Genomic DNA, 12,651 nt, shown 5'->3' on the forward strand with positions numbered 1-12,651 from the left:
GAGGGTAGGAGGGATCGGGAGATCGACAGGCGGATTGGTTCGACGTCTGCAGTGATGCGGACGCTGAGCCGATCTGTCGTGGTGAAGAGGGAGCTGAGCCAGAAAGCCAGGCTCTCGATTTACCGGTCGATCTACGTCCCAATCCTCACCTATGGTCATGAGCTTTGGGTAATGACCGAAAGAACGAGATCACGGATACAAGCGGCCGAAATGAGTTTCCTCCGTAGGGTGGCCGGGCTCAGCCTTAGAGATAGGGTGAGGAGCTCGGACATTAGGGAGGGACTCGGAGTAGAACCGCTGCTCCTCCGGATCGAAAGGAGTCAGCTGAGGTGGTTTGAGCATCTGGTCAGGATGCCTCCTGGATGCCTCCCCGGGGAGGTGTTTTCGGGCATGTCCTGCCGGCAGGAGGCCCCCGGGTCGTCCCAGGACACGTTGGAGAGGTTACATCTCCAATCTGGTCCGGGAACGCCTTGGGGTCCTGCTGGAGGAGCTGGTGGAGGTGGCCGGGGAGAGGACGGTCTGGAGCTCCCTAGTTGGGATGCTGCCCCCGCGACCCGGACCCGGATAAGAGGAGGAAGACGACGATGACGAGTTAATAGCAATAGTTAGAATTTTGGGTGCAAAAGTGATTAAAATTACTTAATGATAGTACCAATTATTCCTGGTGAGCTAAATAATCATGCTGACTGCAAATAAAAAGTAAGAAGTAACATGAAGGATTTGCCGGAGCCGATCTAGACTTGGGACTACATCACGACAAAACACTGCTGTAAGCAGCTGTTGCATGGACATAACACAGCAGTCAAAAAAGCCTCCGGCTTGCGTAAACAAGTACACATTAGCCACACTTCATACTTGTAGTAATTTATAATAGCCCAGCGCTATAACATTAAATAAAAGACCACTTACCGATACTGATGCACATCTTTTGGGATTTTTCACAAAATATGGATGGGACTGCCAATGTTTTCAGCCGCTGATGGCTTCTTCAACCGCTGTGTTATATCCATGCCTGGAATGTTCTTAAGCATGGAATAGACAAAATGTCATTTAGGGGCGTATTATTCCTTTAACGTTCAAAATTTATAAAAAAAAAAATACAAAACCATTGGTAAGATTATTATGTTATGATTCTTCTTCCAAACAATGCAACAAAAATTCTCATAAAATTAATATTTTAAATAAAATACAAGCTAATTGTGATGGAAACACAAAATTAAAAGTATTTGAGAGAGAGAGAGAGAGAGAGAGAGAGAGAGAGAGAGAGAGAGAGAGAGAGAGAGAGAGAGAGAGAGAGAGAGAGAGAGAGAGAGAGAGAGAGAGAGAGAGAGAGAGAGAGAGAGAGAGAGAGAGAGAGAGAGAGAGAGAGAGAGAGAGAGAGAGAGAGAGAGAGAGAGATTTTCACGTTGGTGTTGTTAACCTTTCCTTTACAGAATTGCATCAGAAGAAAAATAAATATATTTTAGTACATTAGAACAAGACTAAAGATGAAAACCAATGGGACGACTAAATTGTGACTAAGATTTAAAAAGAACTTTAGTCAAAAGACATGGACTAGAACTAAAGCTAAAATTTCTTGTCAAATTGAACACTGGGAGGCCCCCTAATAAAAACACGGGGATAAAATGAAGCCGTTGTGGTCAACGACACACTTGGAACGAGTACTCCATGCCTTTGTGGCAGCAGTAGCTCAACCGGTTGAGCGGGTTGTCCATTAATCGGAAGGTTGCAGGTTTGATCCCGGCTCCGGACAGAGAATTCTGCTGTTGTGTCCTTGGGCAAGACACTTAACCCACCTTGCCTGCTGGTGGTGGTCGGAGGGACCGGTGGCGCCTGTGCTCGGCAGCCTCGCCCCTCATCCCCACCAGTGTATGAATGTGTGTGTGAATGGATGAATGATACACTGTAGTGTAAAGCGCTTTGGAGTCCTTACTCTGAGAGGCGCTATACAAGTGCGAGTCATTTATCATTTGTGATATCAAGGCTGGATTACTGTAACTCTCTGTACGCTGGATTGGGTCCAACTGCTCTTCGACGTCTGCAACTGGTGCAGAACAGTGCGGCCAGGTTTCTGACGGGGTCCAGGAAATGGGACCATATTAGTCCTGTGCTGATAACGCTTCATTGGCTTCCGGTTTCCTATGGGGCACAGTATAAACTCCTTTTATTTGTCTATCAGGTTTTTCAGGGAAGTGCCCCTCCATACCTTGGGGATCTGTTAAAAAGACATGTATCCTCAAGGTCATTGTGCTCTGCAGGTCAGTTCCTGTTGACTGTGCCTCACTGCAGGTCCAGGACATGAGGACAGGGCATTTTCTGTTTTAGCACCGTCCCTCTGGAACAAGTTACCTCGTAACATTCAGCTGTCTCCATCTTTGGCTGCTTCTAAGAGTTGCTTGAAGACTCATTTTTATCATCTGGCTTTCACCGTTTTGTTCGGTGACTGGCTTTAACTGATTTTAATAGTTTTTATTTTTGTTTGCATTATCAGTTTTTTTCTTTTTGGTCTTAGTCTTATTGTTGTTTAGTTTTCTGTGTTTTATTTGTACTGTGTTCAGTTGTTTGGGTCCCCCTTGAGGATGATGGAAAGTGCTAAACAAATAAAATCTGATTGGTTGGTTGGTTGGTTGATTGAAGAGCTCTTTTATTTTAGGAAAAGCACACAAAAGAGCATACTGATACCAGCGGTCTGTAACCTGCCCTCCCACAGTGGCTCTGGGTAGCTTTGGCTGAAAATAATTAAAAAAACTAACTCATGCTTTTTAATAAAAAGCTGCTTTTCTTTATGCTTTGAGTGATTGAATTCCCACAACAGAATGACTCTACAACAGGGGTCCTCAATTATAATTGTCCGAGGGCCACTCACAAAAAAGACCCAGAAGCAAGAGGGCTGGACTGGGGGTGGGGGGATGGGGTGGGTTCTGCTGCTGTTTGGATCGCTGGCTGTAACGCACATAACGCACAAGCTTGCAATATAAAGCAGGACAACACCTGTCCCTCTCCAGCTCGGCTGTGTGACTGCACTAACCTGTCCTGTGGGACCCTCACCATGTGACCCTCATGTCCATGCTGTCTCTGGAGGAGCAGATATGAAACAAGACCTCCTGTAACTTAAAATTAACCAAAGCTTCCTCCCAGTTTCTCTTTCAGCTGAATTTAACATCAGTTTATCTTCATGGAACAAAAGAATAAAGTGGAACAAGAACTTCTATTTCTCTCTCCTTTTAACTTCTCCGTGTCCCTAAATAAAAGAGACCGACGATCACGCTGCAGCTGCTGTCACTGACCCCGCCCCCTCCCCAAGACCGGACCTCCCGACATCACAACACTCGGTCTGACTGAGCGCTTCCAGGAGAAACAATAATGAAATTATGAAAATAATAATGCGTGTTTGGAGCAGCGTCCTCCGATCCTGTCTCTCTCTCTCTCAGTCGCTGATCGAGCGAGAGGAGCGCGCCGCGCGACAACCCGCTCAATTAACATAATTCACGGCCCAAATCCAACAGAACCGGTCGGGCTGATTCGGTTCGGGTTCGGTCTCAGGTTACAACTCCAGCGCTCAGCCCTGCAGCACCACATGAAGGCAGACCAAAGTTTCCTACCCGGTAAATGTGGAGAACACCGCTCTGACAGATGTGGATGCTGCGCTGGTGCCGCCGTTAAAATCACACAACTACATTCCACTATAACTGGTTATGGGACTCGCATCTCATGCATTATTTGATTATTTTCCTCAGCTATATCTATCCTACACCTCCCGGTCGGCCGGTGGGGGTGGGGGGTGCGCTTGGGGTTTGAGGGCCACAAAGAGAGGGCCCGCGGGCCGGACGTGGCCCGCGGGCCGCCATTTGAGGACCACTGCTCTACAAGCACCAGTATTTACACAAATATCAACATCCTATAGAAAAAAGTATCCACTCTTTTTGCAAAAGTGTTTTTCTTATTCATTTAAAAACCTGCATGGTTTTCCACATTGCAGATACCTGGGTTAGACTGTGTAAAGACGGATGGTCTAAACTTCTTTCCTTGTGTTTCTGAGCAGACTGAGAGAGATGTGAGTGTTCGCCAACGTGCCGTGGACCTGCTCTACGCCATGTGTGACCGCAGCAATGCTAAGCAGATTGTCACAGAGATGCTGAGCTACCTGGAGACAGCAGACTATGCTATCAGAGAGGAGATCGTGGGTCATCAGGACAGGCCTGTTTCACTTTTAGGGTCTCAACATGAGCGCTCATCCTCACACGCTGGCCTCTCTTCCACAGGTGCTCAAGGTGGCCATCCTAGCTGAAAAGTACGCAGTGGACTACACCTGGTACGTGGACACCATCCTTAACCTCATACGCATCGCTGGAGACTACGTCAGTGAGGAGGTGTGGTATCGTGTCATCCAGATAGTCATTAATCGAGATGATGTCCAAGGCTATGCTGCCAAGACTGTTTTTGAGGTGAGCTCACTTTAAAATACTCCACAGCTGATTGATTGGGAGGCAGCCTGATTAAGGCTGATGACAGATTCAGTTCTTCTTCCTGGATGTGGGTTTTTCTCTCTGGAACAGTGGGGGGGGGGGGCACTACAGATGCTGCAACGTTCTCAGGGAGCCTAAGCCACACCCATCTACTTCCGGTCCATGGGTCCCCAATTCCCTAAAAATGAGTGGCAGTCCATGGGCAAGTTATTTTCTGATCCCATTTGATACGTGCCACGGATTTCACACGTGATATCCATTTTAGTTCAGGGGATCCATGAGGCTGAAAGGGAAGGGATTTATGGTGTTTTTGCATCTGGCCTGACCGAGTCTGGACTTGGTGGCATTGGCCCACCCCCGTGCTGCCAGAATTTGTTCACGTAGCCTTCTCAGGAGCGCAGATGTCTCAGGTCACGTGGGCGGGGCAAAAGACTTGCAGAGAAGCCCGTGGTGTTTTGCTTTGTTAGTAAACAAAGGTGGCTGTGAGCAGTGTTGCTTTTGGAGACTCTGAAATAAGCGCACTGCTTCCTGAGAAAGTGCTGTGTGCTCCTCACAGCAGTCTGTCCTCGTGCGACTGGAGCAGAAGGTTCCAGCGGCAGCAGAGAAGAGCTTCATCCCGCTGCATGCAGACTGATAATGAATCGCGCATGCAGTTAGCCTCTGCTGGCTAATTCTAACCACCAATCGAAGCCCTCTTCTATAGGTAGGCGTGAACTTCATCCAGCCAATCAGACGGTAGTGGGTGTGTTGGGTGGGCTCCACGCTAATCGAACCACCGGAGAGCAAGTATGAAAAAACCGGTTGTCTGTGCACGGGAAAACACCGATTACCCAGATGTGAAAACAATGAGCCTACCAGGGCGGGGCCAGACCGACCCAGATGTGAAAGCACCATTAGTGTTCATATAGGAAGCTGTAACTGTTAATGATGCCTGCTGTAATGAAAGTATTTATAGAAATGCAACCACATCGTTCTGCTGTTTAAGGTCTCAGTCTCATCAGGAAACAGTTTAAAACACACTTTGAAGTTTCCTTTTCTGTGGTTTGTTGGTGGGGATGGGAGGTATGCGTGTTGCTTTGATTCCTCCTCTCATCTTGTTGAGAATTTCATCCACCTGTGTCGTGTTTTACTTTTGCTCCGTGAACATTTGAAGGCTCTTCAGGCTCCAGCATGCCATGAAAACCTGGTGAAGGTGGGAGGCTACATTCTCGGAGAGTTTGGAAACCTTATTGCTGGTGATCCACGCTCCAGGTACGTTCACACACACACACACACACACACACACACACACACACACACACACACACACACACACACACACACACACACACACACACACACACACACACACACACACAAACACACACACACACACACATTGAGGAAGAGAACATTAATCTAGAGCAAACATCTTTTCAAGTTTTTTTTTTAGACCTCTAGCTGCTCTCTAGATGCTAGCTGAGCTGGATGGTCTGCAGTAGGGCTGCACGATATTAGGAAAACCTGCGATATTCGATAACAGTGCTTAATATTGCGATATCGATATTACTCGAGATAAATGAACAAATACTAAAGTATGCAGTGTTGATGTCGTCTGGCGTGTGACGTCTGCTCTGGGTTCAAAGCAAACAAAAACTAATGCATGAATTCCATTACAACATAACATTTTTATTGCAAAAATATGCAGCTGCACCTGCTACTGTATTAGCAGCTGCACCTGCTACTATATTAGCAGCTGCACCTGTTACTGTATTAGCAGCTGCACCTGTTACTGCATTAGCAGCTGCACCCGCTACTGTATTAGCAGCTGCACCTGCTACTGTATTAGCAGCTGCACCTGTTACTGCATTAGCAGCTGCACCTGTTACTGTATTAGCAGCTGCACCTGTTACTGCATTAGCAGCTGCACCTGTTACTGTATTAGCAGCTGCACCCGTTACTGTATTAGCAGCTGCACCTGCTACTGTATTAGCAGCTGCACCTGCTACTGTATCAGCAGCTGCACCTGTTACTGTATTAGCAGCTGCACCTGTTACTGTATTAGCAGCTGCACCTGCTACTGTATCAGCAGCTGCACCTGCTACTGTATTAGCAGCTGCACCTGTTACTGTATTAGCAGCTGCACCCGTTACTGTATTAGCAGCTGCACCTGTTACTGTATTAGCAGCTGCACCCGTTACTGTATTAGCAGCTGCACCTGTTACTGTATTAGCAGCTGCACCTGCTACTGTATCAGCAGCTGCACCTGTTACTGTATTAGCAGCTGCACCTGCTACTGTATCAGCAGCTGCACCTGTTACTGTATTAGCAGCTGCACCCGTTACTGTATTAGCAGCTGCACCTGTTACTGTATCAGCAGCTGCACCTGCTACTGTATTAGCAGCTGCACCTGTTACTGCATTAGCAGCTGCACCTGCTACTGTATTAGCAGCTGCACCTGTTACTGTGTTAGCAGCTGCACCTGTTACTGTATTAGCAGCTGCACCTGTTACCGCATTAGCAGCTGCACCTGCTACTGTATTAGCAGCTGCACCTGTTACTGCATTAGCAGCTGCACCTGTTACTGTATTAGCAGCTGCACCTGTTACTGTATTAGCAGCTGCACCTGTTACCGCGTTAGCAGCTGCACCTGCTACTGTATTAGCAGCTGCACCTGTTACTGTATCAGCAGCTGCACCTGTTACTGCATTAGCAGCTGCACCTGCTACTGTATTAGCAGCTGCACCTGTTACTGTATCAGCAGCTGCACCTGTTACTGCATTAGCAGCTGCACCTGTTACTGTATTAGCAGCTGCACCTGTTACTGTATTAGCAGCTGCACCTGTTACTGTATTAGCAGCTGCACCTGTTACCGCATTAGCAGCTGCACCCGTTACTGTATTAGCAGCTGCACCTGTTACTGTATTAGCAGCTGCACCCGCTACTGTATTAGCAGCTGCACCTGCTACTGTATCAGCAGCTGCACCTGTTACTGTATTAGCAGCTGCACCCGTTACTGTATTAGCAGCTGCACCTGTTACTGTATTAGCAGCTGCACCTGCTACTGTATCAGCAGCTGCACCTGCTACTGTATTAGCAGCTGCACCTGCTACTGTATTAGCAGCTGCACCTGCTACTGTATCAGCAGCTGCACCTGTTACTGTATTAGCAGCTGCACCTGCTACTGTATCAGCAGCTGCACCTGTTACTGTATTAGCAGCTGCACCCGTTACTGTATTAGCAGCTGCACCTGTTACTGTATCAGCAGCTGCACCTGCTACTGTATTAGCAGCTGCACCTGTTACTGCATTAGCAGCTGCACCTGCTACTGTATTAGCAGCTGCACCTGTTACTGTATTAGCAGCTGCACCTGTTACTGTATTAGCAGCTGCACCTGTTACCGCATTAGCAGCTGCACCTGCTACTGTATTAGCAGCTGCACCTGTTACTGCATTAGCAGCTGCACCTGTTACTGTATTAGCAGCTGCACCTGTTACTGTATTAGCAGCTGCACCTGTTACCGCGTTAGCAGCTGCACCTGCTACTGTATTAGCAGCTGCACCTGTTACTGTATCAGCAGCTGCACCTGTTACTGCATTAGCAGCTGCACCTGCTACTGTATTAGCAGCTGCACCTGTTACTGTATCAGCAGCTGCACCTGTTACTGCATTAGCAGCTGCACCTGTTACTGTATTAGCAGCTGCACCTGTTACTGTATTAGCAGCTGCACCCGTTACTGTATTAGCAGCTGCACCTGTTACTGTATTAGCAGCTGCACCTGCTACTGTATCAGCAGCTGCACCTGTTACTGTATTAGCAGCTGCACCTGCTACTGTATCAGCAGCTGCACCTGTTACTGTATTAGCAGCTGCACCCGTTACTGTATTAGCAGCTGCACCTGTTACTGTATCAGCAGCTGCACCTGCTACTGTATTAGCAGCTGCACCTGTTACTGCATTAGCAGCTGCACCTGCTACTGTATTAGCAGCTGCACCTGTTACTGTATTAGCAGCTGCACCTGTTACTGTATTAGCAGCTGCACCTGTTACCGCATTAGCAGCTGCACCTGCTACTGTATTAGCAGCTGCACCTGTTACTGCATTAGCAGCTGCACCTGTTACTGTATTAGCAGCTGCACCTGTTACTGTATTAGCAGCTGCACCTGTTACCGCGTTAGCAGCTGCACCTGCTACTGTATTAGCAGCTGCACCTGTTACTGTATCAGCAGCTGCACCTGTTACTGCATTAGCAGCTGCACCTGCTACTGTATTAGCAGCTGCACCTGTTACTGTATCAGCAGCTGCACCTGTTACTGCATTAGCAGCTGCACCTGTTACTGTATTAGCAGCTGCACCTGTTACTGTATTAGCAGCTGCACCTGTTACTGTATTAGCAGCTGCACCTGTTACCGCATTAGCAGCTGCACCTGCTACTGTATTAGCAGCTGCACCTGTTACTGTATCAGCAGCTGCACCTGTTACTGCATTAGCAGCTGCACCTGCTACTGTATTAGCAGCTGCACCTGTTACTGTATCAGCAGCTGCACCTGTTACCGCATTAGCAGCTGCACCTGCTACTATATTAGCAGCTGCACCTGTTACTGTATTAGCAGCTGCACCTGTTACTGCATTAGCAGCTGCACCTGCTACTGTATTAGCAGCTGCACCTGCTACTGTATTAGCAGCTGCACCTGTTACTGTATTAGCAGCTGCACCTGTTACTGCATTAGCAGCTGCACCTGTTACTGCATTAGCAGCTGCACCTGTTACCGTATTAGCAGCTGCACCTGCTACTGTATTAGCAGCTGCACCTGTTACCGCATTAGCAGCTGCACCTGCTACTGTATTAGCAGCTGCACCTGTTACTGTATTAGCAGCTGCACATGTTACTGTATTAGCAGCTGCACCTGTTACTGTATTAGCAGCTGCACCTGTTACTGCATTAGCAGCTGCACCTGCTACTGTATTAGCAGCTGCACCTGTTACTGTATTAGCAGCTGCACCTGTTACTGCATTAGCAGCTGCACCTGCTACTGTATTAGCAGCTGCACCTGTTACCGCATTAGCAGCTGCACCTGCTACTGTATTAGCAGCTGCACCTGTTACCGCATTAGCAGCTGCACCTGCTACTGTATTAGCAGCTGCACCTGTTACCGCATTAGCAGCTGCACCTGCTACTGTATTAGCAGCTGCACCTGTTACCGTATTAGCAGCTGCACCTGCTACTGTATTAGCAGCTGCACCTGCTACTGTATTAGCAGCTGCACCCGCTACTGTATTAGCAGCTGCACCCGTTACTGTATTAGCAGCTGCACCCGCTACTGTATTAGCAGCTGCACCCGTTACTGTATTAGCAGCTGCACCCGCTACTGTATTAGCAGCTGCACCCGCTACTGTATTAGCAGCTGCACCCGTTACTGTATTAGCAGCTGCACCTGTTACTGTATTAGCAGCTGCACCTGCTACTGTATTAGCAGCTGCACCTGTTACTGTATTAGCAGCTGCACCTGTTACTGCATTAGCAGCTGCACCTGCTACTGTATTAGCAGCTGCACCTGTTACTGCATTAGCAGCTGCACCTGCTACTGTATTAGCAGCTGCACCTGTTACCGTATTAGCAGCTGCACCCGCTACTGTATTAGCAGCTGCACCCTCTACCGTATTAGCAGCTGCACCCGCTACTGTATTAGCAGCTGCACCCGCTACTGTATTAGCAGCTGCACCCGCTACTGTATTAGCAGCTGCACCTGTTACTGTATTAGCAGCTGCACCTGTTACTGTATTAGCAGCTGCACCTGCTACTGTATTAGCAGCTGCACCCGTTACTGTATTAGCAGCTGCACCCGTTACTGTATTAGCAGCTGCACCCGCTACTGTATTAGCAGCTGCACCCGCTACTGTATTAGCAGCTGCACCTGCTACTGTATTAGCAGCTGCACCCGTTACTGTGTTAGCAGCTGCACCTGCTACTGTATTAGCAGCTGCACCTGCTACTGTGTTAGCAGCTGCACCTGCTACTGTATTAGCAGCTGCACCCGTTACTGTGTTAGCAGCTGCACCTGCTACTGTATTAGCAGCTGCACCCGTTACTGTGTTAGCAGCTGCACCCGTTACTGTATTAGCAGCTGCACCTGCTACTGTATTAGCAGCTGCACCTGCTACTGTATTAGCAGCTGCACCTGCTACTGTATTAGCAGCTGCACCCGCTACTGTATTAGCAGCTGCACCCGCTACCGTATTAGCAGCTGCACCCGCTACCGTATTAGCAGCTGCACCCGCTACTGTATTAGCAGCTGCACCCGTTACTGTATTAGCAGCTGCACCCGTTACTGTATTAGCAGCTGTACCCGCTACTGTATTAGCAGCTGCACCCGCTACTGTATTAGCAGCTGCACCCGTTACTGTATTAGCAGCTGCACCCGCTACTGTATTAGCAGCTGTACCCGCTACTGTATTAGCAGCTGCACCCGCTACTGTATTAGCAGCTGCACCCGCTACTGTATTAGCAGCTGCCCCCGTTACTGTATTAGCAGCTGCACCCGCTACTGTATTAGCAGCTGCACCCGCTACTGTATTAGCAGCTGCACCCGTTACTGTATTAGCAGCTGCACCCGTTACTGTATTAGCAGCTGCACCCGCTACTGTATTAGCAGCTGCACCCGCTACCGTATTAGCAGCTGCACCCGCTACCGTATTAGCAGCTGCAGCCGCTACCGTATTAGCAGCTGCAGCCGCTACCGTATTAGCGGCTGCTTCCGCTACCGTATTAGCAGCTGCACCCGCTACCGTATTAGCGGCTGCACCCGCTACCGTATTAGCAGCTGCTTCCGCTACCGTATTAGCAGCTGCACCCGCTACCGTATTAGCGGCTGCAGCCGCTACCAAATTAGCAGCTGCACCCGCTACCGTATTAGCAGCTGCGCCCGCTACCGTATTAGCAGCTGCACCCGCTACCGTATTAGCAGCTGCACCCGCTACCGTATTAGCAGCTGCACCCGCTACCGTATTAGCAGCAAAACAACAAACTGCATGCATGCAGTTTCTCAGTGACTTTAAAACATCACCTCCACCATAAAACTTGTTCTGATGCTCCAAATACAGAAAAACATCCCTTACCAGGGTTTTTGAGTAAATAAAAAAAATCTGAAAATAAGTTTAAATGCTAAATAATAGTTAACATCACTTACATGCAACAGCAAACTCTCTCATTGCTACTGAGCATTTTCTCCACTTATGTGGTTATGATGTAAGGCTGTTGCTGTAACTGGGAAGTGAACTGTGCTGGGCCAAACTAGGAGAACATTAAGATTTTCTGAGGGAAAGAGAAAAACAATTGTCTACCTTTCAGAAGAGGAACTGGCAAAAAAACTACATGGAAAATATGTGAAAACGTTTGTTTTTGACCCCAAATTGAACAAGTTTACCTAGATCTTAAAAAGCAGCTCAGATGATGAAACTGCAACTGATTCTGATAACAAGCTAACAAATTGAACTAGCTCCTCTAAGATAAGCGGCTAGCAGAGCTTCTGACTGATAGTTTATGTGCAGCAGCAAACCAACTATCCTGATTAACAAGGTTATAAAAGCTCATAAAGGAAAAATCACTTTGATGTGTGGGGGAACTTTTCCAGGCCCTCTTTAGCAGGGTGGGACTGGGAGGAGAGTGCTGTAGCCTTTTAGCTGGAAGCTAACCGGAGCCTAGGGCTAACATCACCACCCGGTGGAACACCAGCGACATGAAGGTGGGTTGGTTCACCGGCACGTGTCGGAGTCAGCCCGGTTATTATCAGCTGCTTAACGATACCGAGCGGACTCACGTTCACGTTTGAAAGCAGCGCTGATTCCAGAAACATCAGCACAAAGTGCGTTCGTTGCTCTGAGCCAGCATGACGAACAAGGGAACGCTGCCGCTTACTCAGTTCGGGTGTTGCTTTCCATCCTAAAGCTTGGTTTATGCTTGACGCATTCACTTTCCGCGCGGTGATGCGGCTCGCGGCTGGAACGCGCTTCACAACTCGCAGCGTTTATGGTTCATGCGGCTCGTCTCTGCGGTGAGCCAATATTCTCCCAAACTGTAGGGGGCAGCATGGAGCTCTACGGCATGCATCCAACACTACACCATAGTAGAAGTAGAAATTACTGTTTACAACATGGTATTTCAGCATTTTTAACAGCGTTCTCGTCTTTTCCGACAGTGCGAGCTATTT

At 48.3% G+C, this 12,651-nt stretch overlaps 1 protein-coding gene across 2 annotated transcripts in view; it reads left to right on the forward strand.

Annotated features, from left to right (window-relative positions):
- LOC107381936 (AP-2 complex subunit alpha-2) overlaps positions 1–12,651 on the forward strand; it is a 90,957-nt gene that overhangs the window by 46,218 nt on the left and 32,088 nt on the right. For both annotated transcript variants that reach the window (XM_070554598.1, XM_054732439.2), the window contains exons 10-12: positions 4,043–4,180; positions 4,263–4,445; positions 5,620–5,717. In XM_070554598.1, coding sequence (XP_070410699.1) covers positions 4,043–4,180; positions 4,263–4,445; positions 5,620–5,717 — 419 coding nt within the window. The remainder of the gene's footprint in view (positions 1–4,042; positions 4,181–4,262; positions 4,446–5,619; positions 5,718–12,651) is intronic.

Source organism: Nothobranchius furzeri, chromosome 9, assembly GCF_043380555.1.
Source record: "Nothobranchius furzeri strain GRZ-AD chromosome 9, NfurGRZ-RIMD1, whole genome shotgun sequence".
Taxonomy (NCBI): Eukaryota; Metazoa; Chordata; class Actinopteri; order Cyprinodontiformes; family Nothobranchiidae; genus Nothobranchius; species Nothobranchius furzeri.